Raw genomic sequence first — 23,018 nt, 5'->3', positions numbered from 1 at the left:
GTTTCACCATGTTGACCAGGATGGTCTCGATCTCTTGACCTCGTGATCCACCCGCCTCAGCCTCCCAAAGTGCTGGGATTATAGGCGTGAGCCACCACGCCCTGCCGAAAAATATTTCTTTATAAAATTAGTGTTGCCTAAGTGTACAGCGTCATGGTCTCTCCCCAATCACTGATGCACTCAGACCCGCTCCCAGTCCTGCATGCTGCATGCCTGGGAAAGGCCCTATACTGCTGTGCCATCTTTTATCTTTTACATCAGATTTTACTACAACTTTTCTTTCTTTCTTTCTTTCTTTTTGAGACAGAGTTTTACTCTGTCACCCAGCCTGGAGTGCAGTGGCATGCTCTCTGCTCACTGCAACCTCCGCCTCCTGGGTTCAAGCGATTCTCATGCCTCAGCCTCCTGAGTAGCTGGGATTACAGGCACGCGCCACCATGCCTGGCTGATTTTGTATTTTTGATAGAGACAGGGTTTCACCATGTTGATCAGGCTGGTCTCGAACTCCCCACCTGAGGTGATCTGCCTGCCTTGGCCTCCCAAAGTGCTGGGATTACAGGCATGAGCCACTGCGCCCAGCCACCTTTTCTGTGTTTAGATACACAAACACCACTGTGTCACAATCGCCTGCAGGATTCAGTACAGTAGCATGCTGTGCAGGCTTGTAGCCTAGTAGCAATAGGCTATACCATACAGCCTAGGTGTGTATACCATCTAGGTCTGTGTAGCCACACTCTATGAAATTCATACAATGAAATTGCCCAATGATGCGTTTCTGAGAACATTGTCTCAGTTGCTAAGTGATGCTTGACTGTATATGAAATGTCTTGAATGTCTAGAATAGACAAGTTCAGAGACAGTAGATTAGTGGTTGCCTAGGGCTGGGGGAGAGCAGCAAAATGTGGAATGATTTTCAAAGGATATGGGATTTCCTTTGGGGCTGACGAAAATGTTCTAAAATTGACTATGGTGATAGGTGCACAACTCTGAACATACAGCCAATGAATTGTCCAATTTTTTTTTTTTTTTTGATGAAGTTTTGCTCTGTTGCCCAGGCTGGAGTGCAGTGGCGCCATCTCGGCTCACTGCAACCTCTGCCTCCTGGGTTCAAGCAATTCTCCTGCCTCAGCCTCCCGAGTAGCTGGGATTACAGGCACACACTACCACGCCTGGCTAATTTTTATATTTTTAGTAGAGACAGCATTTCACCATATTGGCCAGGCTGGTCTCAAACTCCTAACCTAAGGTGATCTACCTGCCTTGGCCTCCGAAAGTGCTAGGATTACAGGCATGAGCCACTGCGCCCAGCCTGAATTGTATACTTTTTTTATTTGGGGCAGAGTCTTACTCTGTTGTCCAGGCTGGAGTGCAGTGGCACAATCATAGCTCACTCCACCCTTGAACTCCTGGCTCAAGTGATCCTCCTGCCTCAGCCTCCTGAGTAGCTAGGACTACAGGCTCATGTGCCACCATGCCTAATTTTTTTTTTTAGATTTTTCTGGAGATGGGGTGTTGCTATGTTGCCCAGGCTGGTCCTGAACTCCTGGCTTCAAGCCATCTTCCTGCCTCAGCCTCTCAAAGCATTGGGATTACAGGCAAGAGCTGCTGTGCCCAGCTGAACTGTATACTTTAAATGGGTGAAGTATAGCTTTAAATGGCTGAAGTATATCTCCCTAAAGCTGTTACAAAAAAATCGTGGTGCTAGATACTATGGAAAGTATCCAAAAGATGCTTCCTCACATCTTGGCAATTACAAGTCAAGTGGGTGATAGAAGCATAAGCTGAATGTCTTCCAGGTGGCAAATTCATTTAAATCAACTGTAAAAATGATTTCCCGCTTCACGACTCCATCATAGACACTGACTGGCCTATGTACATTTGAGACGGGAAGCTGGGCTCAGGTTTTCTAAGAGTGTCAGGCATGCCTTATATCCCCATTGGCAAGAAGCAGTCCTCCTTTGCGTTATCTGCAAAAGTCTAACATGGGGTTTGGGAGTGAAACAGTGGTTTGATTCAACAAAAGGACTAAAGGAACACTCAGAAAAGGTCTTTCAACCGCAATTTTATTTTCTTTTGTGAAAATAAACAACTGGGAGTTTAAATTGCTCCAAAAACCATAAAAACAAAAAGAAATACACACAGAAGAAGCATGTGAGGTGATGGGGAAGGGAACAGGGTCTCTAGAACTTTGGCAGATTGTGCTGGCATGGACCCAGGTGACAGGAGCCAGACCATGGGGCCAGTCCTGCCTGCCACTGTGGGACAGTGAGGGGATGATCGCCACTGGCAAGGAGGGGGAGAACACAGACTTCTTCGCTGAGGAAGTGGCAGGCACCTTGAGTCCCTTTAAATGTGGGGGTGGGGGGAAACCATTTCAGAGGACCGCTTTCTCCACTGAAAGCTGGGGCTAGTGGGTTCGGGCCCACTGAGGAAGGGGACGCTGGTGGCAGCAAATCAGGCCAAGATGTCTTCTCACATGGTGACGGCCTCACACTGGGCAGAGGACAGAGGACGAAGAAGAACCCATGGTATTGGGGAGATGATGAAAATTTGGGTTGGGTCACAGGAAATATCGCAATGGCAGAGATGCAGATGGAGTCGGGGAAGCTGGGAAGCTGGGGCAGGTGGCAGAGGCGAGAAGAGAGAGGAGGCAGAAACTTGGAGAGAGGTAGAGAGAGGCGCCCTCTGCCCAGGTCCATCCGCCACAGCACCTACGGGATGAACAGCATGCTACTTTTCAGTTCTCTTTCTTATAAAGATTTTTTTTGTTGTTTTGTTTTGTTTTTTAAAAAAAGCCTTAAGATCAGCTACTGGTTACATCTACAAACTGTAAAGTGCTGTTGTTACCAGCCACTTTACAGAACAGTCCAGAGTGGTCAAATATTGACCAATAAAGTCTCCTTTTTCTTTTTCTTCTGAATTATTACTACTCGATGAGTCACGTGACAGCCTGCAGGGGCCAGGGGGCAGCTTAGTGGGCAGATTTGGTGACCAGGGAAAGAGGCTGGGCCTGTAGCACCGGGAGGGCCTGGTGGGCATGGAGCGTGGCGGGGAAGGATGGGGGAGAGGCCAGCAGAGCTGTGGGCATGGACCCAAGGGGGAGGGGCCGGGACAGGAGGGGAGGCTGGCTGCCCATCTGCCCAGAGGAGGAGGCTGCAGCCTTAGTGGACAGGAAGGCAGCAGAATGGAGAGCCAGATGGGCCCGGGTTTCTGGCTTGGTGGTGAGGGAGAGGGGCTGGGCTTGCTCCGAATGGGTGGCAGCAGGGGCGGCTGGTGAGGCCAAAGCTGCGGAGGGGGTGGCCGGAGAGTCCAGCATGCTGCCGTGGGAGGAGGCAGGGCTGTCACAGGGCTTCTCGGGGGGCAGGTACTGAACACATGGCTTCTTGCTCTTGGAGGCCAGAGCACCTAGGGGGGAAACACAAGAAGGAGTGAGCAGTTATAGCTCTGGGAGAGGCTGAGGAACAGCCCTGGCGATACACGTGCTTTGGAGACACAGGGATGTCTTTGGCGAGGGCCTGACATTACTTCTAAGGCTTTCAAGACTAGGAAACTGCATTCACAAATACCCAGCGCACAGAGAAGGGGCAACGCCTAAACTGACAAAGACCCATCCAGCATCTGATCGGAGGGAAGACAGCCCAGTGTCTCACGTGACCACCCTCCTTTCCTAAAGCTCATAACTTTTGGGATGAATCTCCAGTTTGCTTTGAAATCTTTGGCTTATGATATGAATGCAGTCAGAGAGAACGCATGCCTGACGGTGGGTTGTGCGGCATGCACAGGTTTCACTAATGTGCACTCTTATGTATAATGGACGGAAGGAAGGAGGGAGGGAAGGAGGGAGGGAAGGAGGGAAGGAGGGAGGGAAGGAGGAAGGAGAAAGGGAGGGAAGAAGAAAGGGAGGAGGGAAGGAGGAAGGAAGGGAGGGAAGGAGAAGGGGAGGGAGGAGAAAGATTGAAAGCACTTTATGTCGTACAAGCAGCTATACACTTGTCCTGGAGTGAGCATGAGATAGGGGCGTGACGTAAACATTAATACTCATCACAGTGTGAGCATCTTTCTGTGCTAGGCGTGATTCTGGTATAAAGAGATTTAGTACATATTTTTGACACAGAGTGCCTCCTAAACCCAAGCAAACTATTTTTCCTGGTGTTCAGTCAAAGAAACATCAAAGGAACCCCTGACTCTTCTGGGACCACCGGCAGGTGGGACGTCAGTGGCTCACGTGGCGCCTTCCTAAGGGTATTTCAACGACAATTTCCACCACATTCCATTAACCCTCAGGTAGGATGATTCGCTTTTCAACGGAATTACAAAGTGCCTAGGCTTTGAAGTGACAAAATCCTGTAATGAAATCCTACCACCAGCACTAAAGCAGAGTGACTGGGAAAATGCCTTAATGTCTCGGAGCTTCTGAAGTGGCCATCTCTAGAAAGGGGTAATAACAAGACCCGCCCGCGAATACTAAGGCAGAAGCCCTGGCCCGTCAGGGACCCAGAGACAGCACAGGCGGGCGTGGCTGTGATGGGTGGAAAAGCAGGGCAGGAGGGCAGTGCCCCCGGACGCACCCTCTGCCTCCTGGACTTGCTGCTGTGACTGTGTCTGGGACAGCTGCTTTTCTCTCTTCCTCTTCTTTTTCTTACCCTGGAAAATATGGCCAAAGGAAGAGGTAAGCTGGGAGAGAAGAATGCTGGCTTCTCAGGGACTCCCAGATCAGGGAGAGGACAGGACGTTGCCCTTACTGCTCTTGATCCCTCAGGGAAGGTGTGGAGAGACAGACGACTCAGACCCCCGAGGGAGCCGGGAGGAGGCAGAGGAGGGAGCCCTTCCTCCCCAAACAAATGTGTTTCCCCTCCAGGTTGGTACCCAGGCCTTCTTGGAAGGCCTCTTCCCTCCACTGCCCTTCAGACTCTGTTTGTCCATTTCCCTCCTTGGAACAACAGTGCTTCCTGATCTTCTCTGAGGGGTCCCAGGTCCCTCTGAAAGTCTGATGAAGCTGTGGATCCTCTTACCAGAAAAAAAGCATGCATGCCAAAATCGGCCTGGTTTCCACGAGTTCAAGGACACACCCCCTGAGGCTCACGCACTGGTCTCTGAGCCCTGGGTTAGGAGTGGCTAGAGACACTCTTCCCGCCCTGCACCCTGTGTTATGAAATCGAGGGCAGAGTCCAGTTCAAACGGAAATGGACAAACTTAAGTCCGTCCTCAGGACCTCTTGACCTCTTGAGAATTAAAATGCATTCCTTATTTCCAGAGAAGTACGGGCTTCTCCCTGGTCTTAAGAGTCCTCCATAGGCTGGGTGTAGTGGCTCATGCCTGTAATCCCAGCACTTTGGGAGGCCGAGGTGGGCGGATCACCTGAGGTCGGGAGACCAGCCTGACTAACATGGAGACACCCCCTTTAGTACTAAAAATACAAAAAATTAGCTGGGCATGGTGGTGCATCCCTGTAATCCCAGCTACTTGGGAGGCTGAGGCAGGAGAATTGCTTGAACCTGGAGGCGGGGTTGCAGTGAGCCGAGATCGCGCCATTGCAGTCCACAATGGGCAACAAGATGGGCAACTCCATCTCAAAAAAAACAAAAGAGTCCTTTATAAATGTAGTCGCTTTCCTTCTTACTTCCTCCTCTTGCAGAGGCTGCTCCTGGGGTCTGAGTGTCCCCTGCCCAGAGCGTGCACTTACGTAGTTGTCCCGGGCTGACCAGGTCGGGTAGAGCTGCGAGTGAAGCTGCCGCTCCTTCCGAGCCAGCTCGTAGTACTTGGCCTGTTCTTCTCGAGACAGGTTGTGCCACTGGGGGAGAGAGGGTCAGAGAAGACAAGGGGCCATCAATGCAGGGATGCTGCCCCATGGCCTGGAGGATGAGGGCGGGTCTTACCTTTCTTCCCAGGATCTGGTTAATGGCTGCACTTTCCTTCAGGGTGCACTCAGCCACCACCTTGGCCCTCATCTCCTTCATATACAACATGAAGGCATTCAGAGGCTTCTTCACGTGGGGCTTCTTTTCCTCCTCCTTTTTCACGGTGACTGGTGATTTCCTGGGAAGGCACGTGGTTGTAGGTTAGCATGTGTCAGGTGTCACGCAACTCATCAGTCCGTGCCTGTCACTGAGACGCAGCTGATTGTCTCTGGGGAGGGGCGGGGCTGCCTGGGTGCTTATTCAAGTGGCCCCAAGGTTGCGTTCAGCACCTGAGCACCTTCCTCCAGTAGCTTCCCACCTCTGAACAATCTCCAAGCCAGACTCCTTGAAAATCTACTCTCTAATTTCCAGACAGAGAAGCAGAGAGTGGTGGGGGCGCTGAGATGAGTTCTCCCTGGAGCTGGTCACGGTGACAGGACAGTGTGTGACGCTCCAGGCAGAACCAAGGTGGTCTCCTGGGTTCTCCAGGGAGCACTGACTTTGGCTTCCTGCCATCTTTATGGCATATGGGCAAGGTAAGGGCCCTGGTGCTCTGCTCAGCTCGGCCACCAGCCCACCACAAGTCCTTAAAAAAACAGTCTCCTTTCTGGGCCTCACCTTTTCATATGTCTTATGGTGGGGAGGAGGGGAAGCTAAAAGCTTTCTCAGGTTCTCTTCCAGCCTTTGACACCTGAGAGTAAAACTTTCTTTAATGATAGAGAAAATGCACCATGTCCCTGCAAGGACAGGGACCCAGAAGGTCAGAGGGGGGAAGTCCCAAGGGAGAGGGAGGGCCTGGCTGGGGAGGCTGTGCTGCCTGCTGAGTGACACTGAGGGAGAAGAGCAAATGGCATTTGCTGCTCAGAGTGTGGCCACCTCTCTCCACAGCCCACACCCTTCCACCCGCAATCCAGGCTGCCACCTACTTACACGCTCACCGCAGGGCTCAGGCTGGGGGGTGCCGGTTCCTGCTTGACGATGGGGGAGACGATGGCGGGGTGGGGGATCCCTGAGGTGGGCAGGCCAGGGTGGGCAGGAGCCACCATGTGAGGTGAGAACCGACTGGAGACCAGGCTGTGCACCGGAAAGAAACGAATGACAACGGCGGGGTTCAGGCTGCATGCCTGCCGCCCAGCAGAGGACATGGTGGCGCTTTGCTTGGGGGGCACAGGCGTGTTAGTGGGGCAGAGTCTGGGGACTAGAAGACTATTTGTTGTCTTCTAGAGAACCAGGTTTGGGGGATGCCTAATGACTCCTCCTTCTCCCCACAAACACCCAGGCTGCCTCTCTGGTGCTGGAAGTAGGTGGGATGAAACACAAAAGGGGCGGAGGGTCAGAAGCAGGGCGCACCAGGGAAAAGGGCGTAGGCTGCGGGCTGCATTTCCTCTGTCCGCAGAGCTTCCACTGTCAGGCAGAGCTGGTCCCTGAGACAAATCCCCTTTACTGACTCCTCTCCTGACATTGTTTCAGGAAAAATTCATCTTCTCCCAGTCTCTGGCTTTAGTGTGATAGACAGTCCTCAACTTAGGATTTTTTGATTTTACAATGGTGCAAAAATGGTATGAATTCAGTATTCTCCTTGACTTAGAAGGGGTTATGTCCGAATAAACCCATCATATATTACAAATATCTTAAGGTGAAAGTTGCATTTTCAGTGTACTGTGGGTTTATCAGGATGTGGTTCTATTCTAAGTTGGGGAGCACCTGTCCTCAAAACGCTTCTGTGCCAGAACCCATGGCAGGAGGCGGAGTGCCTAGGTCTTTGAAATCCTTCTTTTACAGAGATGGGGACCAGTGATCCTGTGGTCTCTGTTCTGACCTGGGGGTGGGGAGCACGGGACATGAGGAGGTGCCTGATCAAAGAGAGGTGGCGGAAGGGTGAGCCCTGTGCCTGTTCATTAACTGGCAAGAGCTGTTTTGTGGTGGGAAACGGCATGGTCGCTAAGACAAACACGTGCACAGCCGCGGCCCCAGCACTCACCTGGACATCGACGCATTCATGGTGAGGGCGGGGTAAGGGTGCCGGAAGCCACCAGGAGGAAGAGAGTACATGGGCTGGCCTTGCCTGTGAGGGTGAGGAAATCTGGTCAGCACATTGGGAAAGCTCAGGGCAGGGGAGGAGAGGGGCTTGGGAAGAGGGGATGGGAAATACGGGAAGGAAGTGGGAAGGTAGAGCTGGGCACAAGCTGCCCAGGCGGGAGCAGGGAGGCGAGTCCTGGGCTTGCCTCTGAGGGGCTCCACTGTGCAGTGCACAGGGCACAGAGGCAGAGCTCAGCATGAGGAGGGACCAGGGGAGGAGAGGCCATGGGCTCCTTACTGTGGGACGAGCCAGCCGAGGGGGTGGGGGATTTGTCCGACAGCTCCAGGAGACAGTGGGTAATATGGTGACAGCTCGGATGGGTGAGGCGGCCGGGGGATTCCTGCTTCCAAAGAGAGACGTGTCAGACTGTCCCCTGGCCCTGCCCGAGCACCTTAAAGAACATCAAATGGGAGCATCCCGCCCTACGTCCCTGGTGGTCTGGAGCCTGGCAAGGGCCTGTCTCATCGTCCTTGCCCTCTGTCACCTCCCTAGCAGTTCTCACTAGTCAGACAAGGACATATTCAGGGGAGGGAGGACTAAGGTACCCCCTCTCTAGCTGCCCGGATCCCATCTCTGTGAGCAAAAGTACCTTCCAGCTGGCTGTGACACAGGAGCCAGCGCCCTGGAAGAGAGGGATAGGACCAATAAGATCAATGACAGGAGTCATTGGCGAACTAAGTCTCTGGAAAGCCCGCCTCATGCATGGAGATATAAACTTTGGATTCCTCCTCCACATGTGTCTTCCTCATTATTTGTAACTTGTAGTGACTGTTATTTCTCCAAAGAGGGGCTCCAAAAATGCTTTGCCTTCCCCTGGTAACTCTGTGGGAATGTTGTGAAGACAGTGGCTCCCTGGAATGGACTGGTCTGGTGGGCAAGTGAAAAAAAAAAAGCCAGCTCAGGTTGGGCACAATGGCACACAGCTGTAATCCCAGCACTTAGGTGAGTTGATTGCTTGAGCCCAGGAGTTTGAGACCAGCCTGGGCAACATGGCAAAACCCCATCTCTACTAAAAACAAAATGGGAGGCTGAGGTAGGAGGGTTGCTTGAGCCTGGGAGCCCGAGGTTGCAGTGAGCTGAGATCACACTACTGTACTCCCGCGTGGGTGACACAAGAGTGTCATAAATAAATAAATGAATAAATAATAAATAAATAAATGAATAAATGCCAGTTCGGTCTCACTGCTTTATGGTTGCACTTATATGTCTGCTTAGACTGATGAATCTATTTTAAAATGTTCACTTTAGGGCAAATGTGTCTTGGAGTAGGGAAGCACAGCCCACAGCTGGGCTCGACTTGGGAAGGGCCACCCCAAACGCTGCCTGTGGAGCCAGGCCCTGTGCTTTATTTACCCCATTTAATTCCCTCTGGGTCTAATAATGACCCTATGGTATAGAAGATACAGGGTAGGCACAGGTAAAAAAAAAATCGACAAGGCTAAAGTAAGCAGGCAAGGTCCAAAAACTCCTGAGACTCAGAGCCATGATTTGAACCCAGGTCAGCCTGATTCAAGGGCTGTTATGTTCTCGCAAAAGAGAAGCCCGCCCGCCCTGCAGCAACACTGCCTGAGCAGCAGGCGACTTACCTGTCTTTGGATCGATCTCTGGGGAGAGGTGAGTGGGTGGGGAGCCGGGGGAGAAGTGGTCATTGCTGTAGGTGATGAGGGGAGTCAGCGGATGCATGTGATGTGGGTGCTGAACGACAGGAACTTTGTTAGACTGAAAGAGAGAAAAAAGACCAGAACAGTTGCCAAGGAGATGGAGAGCACCACCAGCTGTCACTTACACAATCAAGTCAATGCCAGGTATTTTCCAGGCAACATGCCATTCAGTCCTCAAGACAGTCCCTGAGAGATGACAGCAGTGGACACAGCAGAGAAGGAAGCAGGAGGACTTGAGAAGTGATCACACCCACCTGCCAGCTTCTCTCCCAGGACAACCCTCCATTGCTCCCCTCATGTGCACTGTGTGGGAAACACTACAGGCTGCTGAGGGATGATCTGCGCTGTGTTATCGCACTGAATCTGAGAAGGTTTTGGTTGGAATGCAGTGGCGCCATCTTGGCTCCCTGCAACCTCCGCCTCCTAATTCTCCCGTCTCAGGAGACAATTCTCCTGTCTCAGCCTCCTGAGTAGCTGGGATTACAGGCGTCTGCCACCATGCCCGGCTAATTTTTTGTATTTTTAATAGAGACGGAGTTTCGCCATGTCAGCCAGGTTGGTCTTGAACTCCTGACCTCAGGTGATCTGCCTGCCTTGGCCTCCCAAAGTGCTGGGATTACAGGTGTGAGCCCCTGCGCCTGGCCCTGAAAAGGTTTAACACACATTTTCCAAATAAACTTCATAGAAAGAGTCCCTCTCAAGTTCAAGTCTGGGACTGCAAACAGAGCAGAGGGAGAATTGCCCCCATTAGACCTCATACCATGAAGTCTCATATTCAAGCTTTACAGGCACAACCCCAAAGCACTTAAACACTAATCCCTGTGGCACTTTGCTCATGTAACTACCACATTTTGTGTAAAACACTACGAAATGGAGGGAGCACCATTATTTTATAAAGCTACTGAGAAAGAAAAACGCTGGCACGTCACAGACACATCTTCAGAGATGGGAAAAACCTGTGCATCCTAGAATTGGTAAACTGAATTAACTTTTTGTTTTTACCTAATCTACCTTATCTTTTTAGTATAAAAACATCTACACGTCATTGAACCCCACACCACAAACACAGCACTAGGCATAATGTCTAGTCCTTATAACCCAGAAAAGAAGCTGTGATTACCCCCATTCCAGAGATGAGGAAGCAGCCCAGAAAGATTATGTGACTTAGCCTGGGACACAGTGAGTTGAGTGGCAAAGCTGGGATTCATATCAGCTGTTTATGGCTCTAATAAACAAGAATGTTTTCTCTTGTACAACCTGCCTCTCCCAGAACCTTCTCAAAACGTTTCTGTCACAGAGAAAGGACAGACATTATGATATGTTTTTTCATAATAAGATAAATGAGCTACAAGTGGAGAAGAGATTTGTTTTTAAAAGAGATTTGTGGCCTGGCACAGTGGCTCATGCCTGTAATTCTAGACTTTGGGAGGCCGAGGCAGAAGGATCACCTGAGGTCAGGCGTTCGAGACCAGCCTGGCCAACATCGTGAAACCTCATCTCTACTAAAAATACAAAAATTAACTGGGCATGGTGGAGTGTGCCTATAATCCCAGCTACCCAGGAGGCTGAGGCAGGAGAATTGCTGGAACCTGGGAGGCAGAGGCTGCAGTGAACCAAGTTTGCGCCACTGCACTCCAGCCTGGGCAACAGAGCAAGACTCCATCTCTAGAAAAAAAAAAAAGATTTGTAAAAAAGATGATTTGGAGGTGACCCAAGGGCTACAACTCCAAATGGCTATCTTCCTGTTTGAATTTTTCATTTCGTAGATTCCACGAGCCTTTCCTTTCCTTTCATGCGGTGCCTATTGGGTGCTCAGAATGCAAACTCCAATCCCTACATTTCCTGGGTATCCTTGAGCTCACCACAGCCTTGTTCCATTTTCAACGTGCAGAGAATTAAACCGTTCATAACCATGACCACCAGATGGCGCCGGCACATGGCTGGGCCCTGCTGGTGGCTGGTGGGCTCACTGGATGTTGCATAAAGAATTTAAAAATTCCTGTCTTGTTACTGTTTTCACCTGCTCAATTACTGGTTTTTGATGGTATCTCCATACACACGAACATACAATACAAACAAAAGTATTAAAAATTATTTTAAGATCAGATTTCCAGGAAGTCAAGCTTTGTCTAAAGGGTGACTTTTAGTATTATAAATGCAATAGAATTATTGCCAGAGTAAAAACAAATAATCACAATTAATAAATACATAAACTCTATAATTAAAAAAAAGGCTAAATAGAGGCACACCAAAAAATGTAAACAACAGTTACGTTTCAGTTGTGAAACTGCATGATTCTGTTTTTATTCTCTCTCCATATTTTCCATCTTCAATTTTACCATGATCCATTACTTAAAAAAAAAAATGCTACTAATAACACAAATTTTCTAAGAAAGAAATGCAAACTCTATCATAACTGTATTACAAAGCATTTAGAAAACATAACTGCACCATCCTAACCCTGTCACTATGGTCATTTTGGCACACCTCCTTTAAGACTTTCTATGCATCAGTTTTTTTATTTGTTTGTTTTTTAAGACAGGGTCTCACTTCATTGCCCAGGCTGGAGTGCAGGGGTGCAATCTAGGATCACTGCAGCCTCTGTCTCCCAGGCTCAAGCAATCCTCCCACCTCAGCCTCCCGAGTAGCTGGGACTACAGGTGCGCACTACAGTACCCTGCTATTTTTTTGTAGAGACGCGGTTTCGCCATGTCGTCCAGGCTGTTCTCAAACTCCTGGGCTCAAGCAATCCTCCCAAGTAGCTGGGATTGCAGGTACCCACCATCATGCCCGGCTAATTTTTTTTTGTATTTTAAATAGAGATGGGGTTTCGTCATGTTGCCAGACTGGTTTCCAACTCCTTACATCAAGTGATCTGCCTGCCTTGGCCTCCCAAAGTGCTGGGATTACAGGTGTGAACCACTACGCCCAGTCTCTGCATCAGTTTTAAATTTACATTGATTTATATCATTTATAGCTGTCTTAGAAACAGGTGATAGTACTAGGAAATCCTGATTGCTCATATGCTGTAGTTTGGCCTGGTCAGAAACTAGCTAACAACACTCAATGGGTAACAGAATTAAGTATTAGGTTGGTGCAAAAGTAATTGTGGTTTTGGCCATACTTTTAATGGCAAACCACAATTACTTTTGCACCAACCTAATACAAAGTAGACAAATTTATATTTGAAGATCTAGGCATAGTTGTCTGAATGCTGTGTGAGTTCTTACTGTTCCCCACTAGGTGGCACCATTGTCCAGAAAATGAACCAGGAGGGAAGGCGGGAAGTAGATGGGGCCTCCCAGAAGTAAGGTTCTCCTCGGAGGCTTCTGTCCCAATAAAAGTTCCCGCTCTTTTCTCTCCTCAGCTGCCCCCAGGGGCAGGATGTTCACAGCATAAACCCAGACCAAGGACTAGGAATGTAGGGAACCACCGCACACCCGTCCATGGATAACCCCAATAGGGAAACACACACAAGCGTGGGCACAGGTGTGTATGGCCGGACAGCTGAAACCAGTTGCATCCAAAGAGGCCCTCAGAGCCACCTCAGACCTAAAATCTTCAGGCAAGGGCTACAGGCCAGCTCCTTCTAGCTCAGGTGTTTCCTATCTATTTCAGTCTGTTTCTAGAGTTGGTACAAACCAAAGGTCTGTAAACTCTGGGCACCCTAGGAAGCGACGTGTCGTCCTCGCTTACTTTTTTTTTTTTGAGACGGAATCTTGCTTGTTACCCAGGCTGGAGTACAGTGGCACGATCTTGGCTCACCGCAACCTCCGCCTCCCGGGTTTGAGTGATTCTCCTGTCCCAGCCTCCCAAGTAGCTGGGACAACAGGTGCCTGCCATCACGTCCAGCTAATTTTTGTATTTTTAGTAGAAACGAGGTTTCACCATGTTGGCCAGGATGGTCTTGATCTCTTGACCTCATGATCTGCCTGCCTTGGCCTCCCGAAGTGCTGGGATTACAGGCATGAGCCACTGCAAGTGGCCTACACTTTTTTTTTTGAGATGGAGTGTTGCTCTGTCGCCCAGGCTGGAGTGTAGTGGCACAATCTTGGCTCACTGCAACCTCTGCCTCCCGGGTTGAAGTGATTCTCCTGCCTCAGCCTCCAGAGTAGCTGGGATTCAAGGTGTGCAGCACCACACCACACCCGCCTAATTTTTGTATTTTCAGTAGAGAGGGGTTTCACCATGTTGGCCAGGCTAGTCTCGAATTCCTAACCTCAAGTGATCTGCCCTCCTTGGCCTCCCAAAGTGCTGGGATTACAGGAGTGAGCCACCACGTTGTCCGGTCCTCGGTCCTCTCTCTCACTCTTGGGGACTTAACTTTCAAGTTCAAAGTGAAGCCAATTCCCCACAGCGCCTCCACAGACTGAACATCTGCCCCTCCACGAGCCACCCCCCAAAAAGTTCTGCCTGCCACTCCTCCAACTGCCTCTCCTAGTAACTTGAGGCCAAGCCACTGGACTCCTATTGTTCACTCACTATTCTCTTTTCTTCTTAACCCAAATTTCAGAGGTCAGAAGTATAAGGGCTTCTAGTATAGGCAAAGATGATCCCTAACTTTTACCATCACTCACCAAGAAGGCACAGGCTGGACAACAGACTGCCCAGGTAAGAGGCTCAGAGTTTCACTGAATTGCTAACTGTACCTGACTTCGCATATTTATGAAATGTTTGATTTTTCTTTTTTTTTCTCTTGACATGGAGTCTAGCTCTTTCACCCAGGCTGGAGTGCAGTGGTGTGATTTTGGCTCACTGCAACCTCTGCCTCTCAGGTTCAAGTGATTCTCCTGCCTCAGCCTCCCAAGTAACTGGGATTACATGTGCCTGCCACTATGCCCAGCTAATTTTTGTATTTTTACTAGAGATGAGGTTTCACATGTTGGCCAGAGCGGTCGTGAACGCCTGACCTAAAGTGATCCACCTGCCTCGGCCTCCAAAAATGCTGGGATTACAGGTGTGAATCCCTGCACCTGGCCTGAAATCTGTTTTATCTACATTCAGTTATCTGTTTACTGATGGAGGCAACTTTCTCTTTTGGGTACCAGAACTGTATTCAAGAGACTATGTCTAAAAGCAGGGTTTTGGGGAAAAGGAAACTAGAACTATTCCTAAAACATCAGCCCACTCACAGCACTGCACATCCCCATGGGAGGGAAATGAGATTTGAAAAGGTCCCAGAGGCCGTAAGTGGACCTATTCCCCTCAATTCAGGGATCTCTGCTGAGGCTGTCCAACTGCAGAATGAGGGCTTGACTGAGGATCTCCAGGGATTTGGCTCCAGGTGCAATAATCATTCTGATTCTTATATTTGGGACAGATAATCAGTGAGGCCAGGGGTCTCTCAATTTCTTTGATCACGCAACTCAATCAGTCAATCAAAAGCACCAGTTTTTGCCATGTTCTCTTCTCGCTTGGGCTGTTATTAGTAGCCTTTTTTTTTTTTTTTTTTTTTGAGACAAAGTCTCACTCTGTCATCCAAGCTGGAGTGCAGTGGGTGTGAACACGCCTCATTGCAGCCTTGACTTCCTGGCTCCTGGGCTCAGGTGATTCTCCCACCTCAGCTTCCTGAGTAGCTGGGACTACAGGCACACGCCACCACACCTGGCTACGTTTTTTGTATTTTTTATAGAGATGGGGTTTCACCATTTTGCCCAGGTTGGTGCTGAACTCCTGGGCTCAAGTGATCCACCTGCATCAGCCTCCCAATGTGTTGGGATTAAGGTGTGAGCTGTCACACTTGGCCAGTATTTTCTTCTTTTTTCTTTTGAGATGGAGTCCCGCTCTGTCACCGAGGCAGGAGTGCAGTTGCACAATCTTGGCTCACTGCAACCTCCGCCTCCCAGGCTCAAGCGATTCTCCTGCCTCAGCCTCCTGAGTAGCTGGGATGACAGGCATGCGACACCACACCCAGCTAATTTTTGTATTTTTGGTAGAGATGGGTTTCACCATGTTGGCCAGGCTGGTCTCGAACTCCTGACCTCAAGTGAGCTGTCCGCCTCAGCCTCCCCAAGGGCTGGGATTACAGGCGTGAGCCACTGCGCCCGGCCTTGGCCAGTATTTCCAATCTAACGTTTGTTGCAGGAATCTGTCCAAGCTACTTGTACATTTCCTTGAGGGTTATTTTTGTTAAAACTAAGTAACCTGTAAGTCTTCTTAGCTAGGCTCAAGTAAACTGAAATATGCTGCAGAATAATGAAAACCAATAAATAATTCCCCCGCAAAGAGGAGCTGCCAATTTTTCTTCAGCAAGCCTCACATTCCATGCAATAAAGAGTAATTTCTTCCTAATGATTTCAGATGAAAACATACCAACGACTGTCTGTTCCCCCTCGTTCCCAGTAACTCAATGGAACATCTTGTGCCTGCACTCCTTTTTGGGGATAACCAATTGGATTCTCTGGTCAAGCTTACTGGACAGAGAACAACTTTATTTGCATAGATCTCATTCCAGGTCCTAGAAAGCTGTTCCTTAAACACATTCCTTAGATGTCTGCTTTCTATCTCCACACACCGGCATGCCACTTAACTAAGTATTGTAAGGGAACAACACTGTTTCCTGTCTTCTCTTATGGTCCTCAAATGCCACAGTCTCCTCACTACTTTCTGGCCACCTGCTTTTAAATTTCACTTCCTCTCTCTTCCCCTCCCCTCCCCCCCCTCCTCTCCTTTCCCTCCCTCCCTTCCTTCTTGATGCAGGGTCTTGCTCAGGCTGGACTGCAGTGGCACAATCAGCTCATTGCGGCCTTGACCTCCTAGGCTCAAGGACTCACCTCAGCCTCCTAAGTAGCTCTGATACAGGTGTGCACCACCAGGTCCAGTTGATATTTATTCTTTTTTTTTTTATTTTTTTTAATTTTGAGACGGAGTTTCGCTCTTGTTACCCGGGCTGGAGTGCAATGGCGCGATCTCGGCTCACCGCAACCTCCACCTCCTGGGTTCAGGCAATTCTCCTGTCTCAGCCTCCTGAGTAGCTGGGATTACAAGCACGCGCCACCATGCCCAGCTAATTTTTTGTATTTTTAGTAGAGACAGGGTTTCACCATGTTGACCAGGATGGTCTCGATCTCGTGACCTCAAGATCCACCCGCCTCAGCCTCCCAAAGTGCTGGGATTACAGGTGTGAGCCACCGTGCCCGGCCCAATATTTATTCTTTGTAGAGTTGGGGGTCTCACAGTTCTGCCTAGGCTGGTCTTGAACTCCTGGGTTCAAGCATCCTCCCACCCCTACCTCCCAAAGTGCTGAGATTATAGGTGTGAGCCACCACATCTGGCTCTTGCTTAAAATTAGCAAAATAGGCCGGGTGCAGTGGCTCATACCTGTAATCTCAGCATTCTGGGAGGCCAAGGTGGGTGAATCACTTGAGGTCAGGACTTTGAGACCAGCCTGGCCAACATGGTGAAACCCCATCTCTACTAAAACTACAAAAACTAGCCATGCATGGTAGCGGGCGCCTGTAATTCTAGTTACTCAGGAGGCTGAGGCAGGAGAACTACTTGAGCCCAGGAGGCAGAGGTTGCAGTGAGCCAAGATCGTGCCAATGCATTCCAGCCTGGGTGACAGAGCAAAATTCTGTCTCAAAATAAATAATTTTAAAAATTAGCAAAATATTCCAGAAGGATCTGCCTGGTGAAGAAAATAAGGTTAAAGGATTTACACACAACAGAAGCAAGGGCTACCAGGAACTTAATTAAAGATGGAAAATAAATCTCTCTCTGTACACACACACACACCCCTTACTCTTTAATACTAAGGGCAAAATGTAAGCTCTTTGCTGATTCTGTCATTTTATCCCATCAAGGAGATTCCTCTCCTTGATCTGAACACATTTCCTATACAGAATTTTCCTCTAATGAGAAATGGGACTTCACACTTTCTTTTTTTTTTTTTTATTATTATTATTTTTTTTAGAGAGATGGAGTCTTACTCTGCCGCCCATGCTGGAGTGCAATGGTGCGATCTCGGTTCACTGCAACCTCTGCCTCCTGGGCTCAAGTAGTTCTCCTGCCTCAGCCTCCTGAGTAGCTGGGATTACAGGTGCCTGCCACTACACCCGGCTAATTTGTGTATTTTTAGTAGAGATGGAGTTTCACCATGTTTGTTGGTCAGTCTGGTCTTGAACTTCTGACCTCAAGTGATCCACTCCTTGGCCTCCCAAAGTGCTGGGATTACAGGCTGAGCCACCGCACCCGGCCCTTCACACTTTCAATAATTGGTTAAATGTTTGTGAGGAATTTGTAGGGCAGGCACCAAGTCGGGCAGCCAAAGGGGAGGAGGCTGACAGAGATGCAAAGGGCCTGGGTGTCTGTCTGATGATGTCGCTGGATTGCTGAACTACCTGGTCCTGCAGAAAATATGGATCGCAACAATAAAAAAGAACACGTACTTTCGGATTGACAATGTGCCATGTACTGTTCTAGGTCTTGTGGAGCCATAGGGAATCTATTTAGGTAAAAATACCTATTCTCATGGTACTTGATATGGTTTGAATGTCTGTCCCCTCCAACTCTCATAATGAAATGTGACCTCCATTGTTGGAAATGGGGCCTGGTGGGAAGTGTTTGGGTCATGGGGGCAGATCCCTCATGGTTGCCTTAGTGCCCTCTTCATGGTAATGAGTGAGTTCTCACTCTCTCCTGTGAGATCTGGTTAAGAGCATGTGGCCCTTCCCCGGCCCCTTGCTCCCTCTCTTGCTGCGAGATGCACCTGCTCCCTCTTCGCCTTCTGCCATGACTGGAAGCTTCCTGAGGCCTCACCAGAAGCAGATGTTGGCCTCACACTTCCTGTACAGCCTGCAGAACCACGACCCCAAATAAACCTCTTGCTTTATAAATTACTCAGCCTCAGACATTTCTTTATAACAATGCAAATGAACTAACACATTACTTATATTCTAGTTGGGAAGACAGACAATAAAACATATATTAAAAATAAAATAGGCTGGGTACAGTGGCTCATGCCTGTAATCCCAACACTTTGGGAGGCTGATGTGGGTGGATCACTTGAGGTCAGGAGCTCAAGACCAGCCTGGCCAACATGGTGAAACCTCATCTCTACTAAAAATACAAAAATCAGCCAGGCATGGTGGCAGGCGCCTGTAGTCCCAGCTACTGGGGAGGCAGGAAAATTGCTTGAACCTGGGAGGCAGAGGTTGTAGTGAACCAAGATCACAGCACTGCACTCAAGCCTGGGCAACAGAGCAAGACTCTGTCTCAAAAATAAATAAATTTAAAAAAATAAAAATATTAGATAAGTAAGTCTATTAAAATATTTTAACATAATGTTAAAATATTAACAAGAAAAATCAAGAGAAAGTAGAAAAAAAATATAGAGGGGGTGAGTAGGTGAAACAGACTGTTTCACAGGATGACCAGGGAAGGCGGCAATGAGAAAATGATGTTTTTTTGTTTTGTTTTTCTGGAGACAGAGCCTCACTCTGTCCCTTAGGCTGGAGTGCAGTGCTGTGATTTCAGCTCACTGCAACTTCTGCCTCCCGGGCTCATGGGATCTGCCCACCGTAGCCTGTAGCTGGCACTAGAGGCGCATACCACCAAGCTGGGCTAATTTTTGCATTTTTTGTAGAGATGAGGTTTGCCATGTTGCCCAGGCTGGTCTTGACCTCCTAGACTAAGCAGTCTGCCTGCCTGGGCCCCACAAAATGCTGGGATTACAGGTGTGAGGTACTGCACCTGGCCTGAGAACATGACTTTCAAAATGACTGAAAGAGGTGGGGAGCTGGACACGTCGACTGTGGGGAAGGACGTTTTGGCCCAAGAAACACCAGTGCAGTATGCCAGGCTTAGCACGTGTGAGGACCCACAGGAAGCCAGCGGACTGCAGCAGCGAGGAGAATGAGGGTCTGTACACATGTGTCAACAAATATTTTCTGAGCTCTTGAAAGCAGCGTGCTGCAGGCTACGAAAGATGTGAAGGTAAGTCAAGAGTCCACAGGGCAACAGGAGAGAGAAAATGCTCAGGGAACTGGAATGTGTCTCCAGGACCTTCTGAGCAGTGGCATGTTCTTGAGGTCTATGGAAGTGGGACAGGGTTTGCCATTCCTGGGATAAACTTTTCCTTACCCAAACTCTTCTTTTCCCACTGTTGGCTGGCATGAAGGGTGGCCAAAGACAGCCCTAAGATTACCTTTATTTTTGTTCCTTTGGCATTAGCCTTTTTTTCTCTACTGCATGGATGCTTGAAGGAAAACATTTCTTTTTTTTTTGAGACAGAGTCTCGCTCTGTAGCCCAGGCTGCTGTATAGTGGCGCAATCTTGGCTCACTGCAGCCTCCACCACCTGGATTCAAGTGATTCTCCTGTCTCAGCCTCCTGAGTAGCTGGGGCTACAGGCACACGCCACCACACCCGGCTAATTTTTGTATTTTTAGTAGAGATGGGGTTTCACCATGTTGGCCAGGATGGTCTCGATCTCTTGACCTCGTGATCCGCCCGCCTCGGCCTCCCAAAGTGCTGGGATTACGGGCACCCGGCCACAAAACACTTATTAATTACAAAGGGAAAAACTGTTACCTTAAGGTGGAAATGTTTGGCAGACACCACTCATCCAAACAATCGAAGCTAACATCACTAATACTGGGGCAAATGCAGACTGTAGGGCTGCCTCCTGAAGTGATGTACCGAGGATGCAACTTCAGTGCGGTGATGTGCTGGCCGAAAATGCACCATCTGCATCTAACCATGACGAAACATCACACAAACCCAAACTAAGGGACATTCTACAAAACAGCTGGCATGTGCTTCTCAAAAAATGTGAAGGTCAAGAAAGGCTAAGAAAGGCTAAGGACCTTTGCTGGATTAGAGGAAACTAAAGAGACATGACGGCCATGTGCAATCCATGATGCTGGGTGGAACCTGGGACCAGGAGAAAACACACAGCTACCATGGACATTTTTGGGACACTGGCCAAACTTGAATCTCTATTGTGAGTTAGATAATAATATGAAAAGTTAATGTCATTGGCTGGGTGTGGTGGCTTGAGCCCCGTAATCCTGGCACTTTGGGAGGCCGAGGCAGGTGGATCACTTGAGGTCAGGAGTTCCGAGACCAGCCTGGCCAACATGGCGAAACCGAGTCTCTACTAAAAATAGAAAAATTAGCCAGGCATGATGGTGGGAGGCTGTAATACCAGATAACTCAGGAGGCTGACGCAGGAGAATCACTTGAACCCAGGAGGCAGAGGCTACAGTGAGCCAAGATTGCACTGCTGCACTGCAGCCTGGGCGACAGAACAAGACTCCATATCAAAGAAAAGAAAAAAAAGTTAATGTTACTTTCTTCATTTTGAGGACTGTACTGTGATTAATTAAGACAATGCCTTTGTTCTTAGGTAACATAGCTAAAATATTTAGTGTTAAAAGATCATAATGTTTCCAAGTTACTCTCAAACTTTTCAGAGAAGGAAAAAAAAAATAGATAGATAGATAGACAGACAGCGAGAGAAAAGCATAAAGCCCAGAGGAAAAAAATGTGTGAATTTGGATAAAGGTTATATGGGAGTTTCTTGTATTATTCTGGAAACTTTTCTGGGAGTTAAAATAATACCCAAATAAAAAGTTAAAACTGTGTATTAAGAATTACAATCAGTATTGAGGGTAGGACAGAGCACCAACAAGATATGCTATGGGTTTTGGAGCTTTCTGCATCTACACGGGTATACTGGTAAGAAGATGGAGAAGCTATGTAAAATTTTATTAAAAAAATTTTTTTCAGACAGGGTCTCACTCGGTCACCCCAGCTGGAGTGCAGTGGCATGATCATGGCTCACTGCAGCCTCAACCTCCTGGACTCAAGTGATCCTCCTACTTCAGGCTCCCAGGTAGCTGGGACTGCAGGTATGCGCCACCATGGCCAGCTAATTATTTTTATTTTTATTTTTAGTAAAGATGAGGTCTCACTATGTTGCCCAGGCTGGTCTTAAACTCCTAAGCTCAAGTGATCCTCCCACCTCAGCATCCCAAAGTGCTGGGATTAGAGTTGTGAGCCACTGTGCCCGGCCATGTGTACGGTTTTAAAAGGGAAATTCCAACAAATATTTTTGAGAATTGGCATGCTAAGCAGTATCAGGTTTCTCAGCTCAAAGTTGGGGCAGAGCGACTGATGCTCTTTGGGATGGCATCCAGCACTGGCTCAGCAATCAATAATCTGACACGAAGCTCTCCAGTTAGCAATGCTAAAACTGGGTGTTTACTATCACCAGTGCAGACAATGTCCCTGTGCCAGTGGTTCTCAAAGCCCAGTCTCCAGACCAGCAGCATAAGCATCACCTGGGAACTTGTCAGAATGCAAATTCTCAGGCTTGACCTACCGCAACCCACTGAATCAAACTCGAGAGTGGAGTCCAGTGATTTGTGTTTTACTAAGTCCTCCAGATGACTCTGATGCCTGCTGAGGTTTGAGAACCACGGTTCTAGAAGTGGTTCTCAAAAGGGCTGCAAAGTTGAAATCATCCAGAGAGCTCAAAAAATTCCCAATGCTCAGGCCACACCTAAATTCCATCAGAAACTCTAGGGGAGTTTCTGATGGAATCTGTTCAGCAATCCGTTTTAACAAGCCCAGATGACTCCGATGCCTGCTCAAGAGACCACCAACAGGATGGTAAGGACAATGCTGCCGGTGTCTGAACAGTCTTGGTAGGGTCCATCTAATACTGAGAAGATGCCAACCAAGAGAAATTCTCATTTTGATCATGCTGAAGAAGGTAATTGAACATGAGACTGTTAATACTTGCAATAATAATTTATCTCTGTTTAGAGTATGTTCTACACAGGATCTCAAATGATAAACAAGATCAGTAGGTCAGGATGTAGCCATGTGTTTGCTTTTATTATTTATTTATAATTCTCTTTCCTTCCCTTACACCATCAGTATTAGACTTGCCCCTATGCATTAGTCTGTTCTTGCATTGCTATGAAGAAATGTCTGAGACTGGGTAATTTATTTAAAAAAAGGGAAGGTTTAATTGGCTCACAGTTATGCAGGCTGTACAGGAAGCATGATGCTGGCATCTGCTCGGCTCCTGGGGAGGCCTCAGGAAACTTAATCATGGTGGAAGATGAAGTTCAGCAGGCATATCTTACATGGGGGAGGAGGAACCAGAGAAAGAGGGGGGAGGTGCTGCACACTTTTAAATGACCAGATCTTGCAAAAACTCGCTCGCCATCACAAGAATGAGATGGTGCTAAACCATCCATGAAGGACCATGCCCGTGGTTCAGTCACCTCCCACCAGGCCCTACGTCCAACACTGAGATTACAATTCGATAAGAGATTTGGGTGGGGACACAGATCCACACCATATCACCCTATGAGTTGCTCTGACCAATGGAATATTAGCAGACATGAAATGAAGTGAGAGGAAGCTT

The 23,018-nt window shown here is 48.5% G+C and overlaps 1 protein-coding gene across 2 annotated transcripts in view; it reads right to left on the bottom strand.

Moving 5' to 3' along the window:
- Positions 1-2,046: 2,046 nt before the first annotated feature.
- The window catches only part of TCF7L1 (transcription factor 7 like 1), a 180,442-nt gene continuing 159,470 nt past the window's right edge, over positions 2,047-23,018 (bottom strand). Inside the window, exons 5-13 of one of the 2 annotated variants that reach the window (XM_021667482.2) lie at positions 9,564-9,696; positions 8,567-8,599; positions 8,215-8,317; positions 7,879-7,962; positions 6,828-6,971; positions 5,877-6,036; positions 5,684-5,791; positions 4,569-4,644; positions 2,047-3,405 (exon numbers count right to left, since the gene is read on the bottom strand). In XM_021667482.2, the coding sequence (XP_021523157.2) occupies positions 2,972-3,405; positions 4,569-4,644; positions 5,684-5,791; positions 5,877-6,036; positions 6,828-6,971; positions 7,879-7,962; positions 8,215-8,317; positions 8,567-8,599; positions 9,564-9,696 (1,275 nt within the window). In that variant the 3' untranslated portion in view covers positions 2,047-2,971. The remainder of the gene's footprint in view (positions 3,406-4,568; positions 4,645-5,683; positions 5,792-5,876; positions 6,037-6,827; positions 6,972-7,878; positions 7,963-8,214; positions 8,318-8,566; positions 8,600-9,563; positions 9,697-23,018) is intronic. The other variant, XM_021667481.2, reaches the window with a different exon arrangement.

Source organism: Aotus nancymaae, unplaced genomic scaffold, assembly GCF_030222135.1.
Source record: "Aotus nancymaae isolate 86718 unplaced genomic scaffold, 86718_ANA_hifiasm-v0.15.2.pri h1tg000017l, whole genome shotgun sequence".
In the NCBI taxonomy this organism is placed as follows: domain Eukaryota; kingdom Metazoa; phylum Chordata; class Mammalia; order Primates; family Aotidae; genus Aotus; species Aotus nancymaae.
The sequence above is the reverse complement of the archived record's forward strand: the minus strand, read 5'-3'. Positions and strand labels throughout refer to the sequence as shown.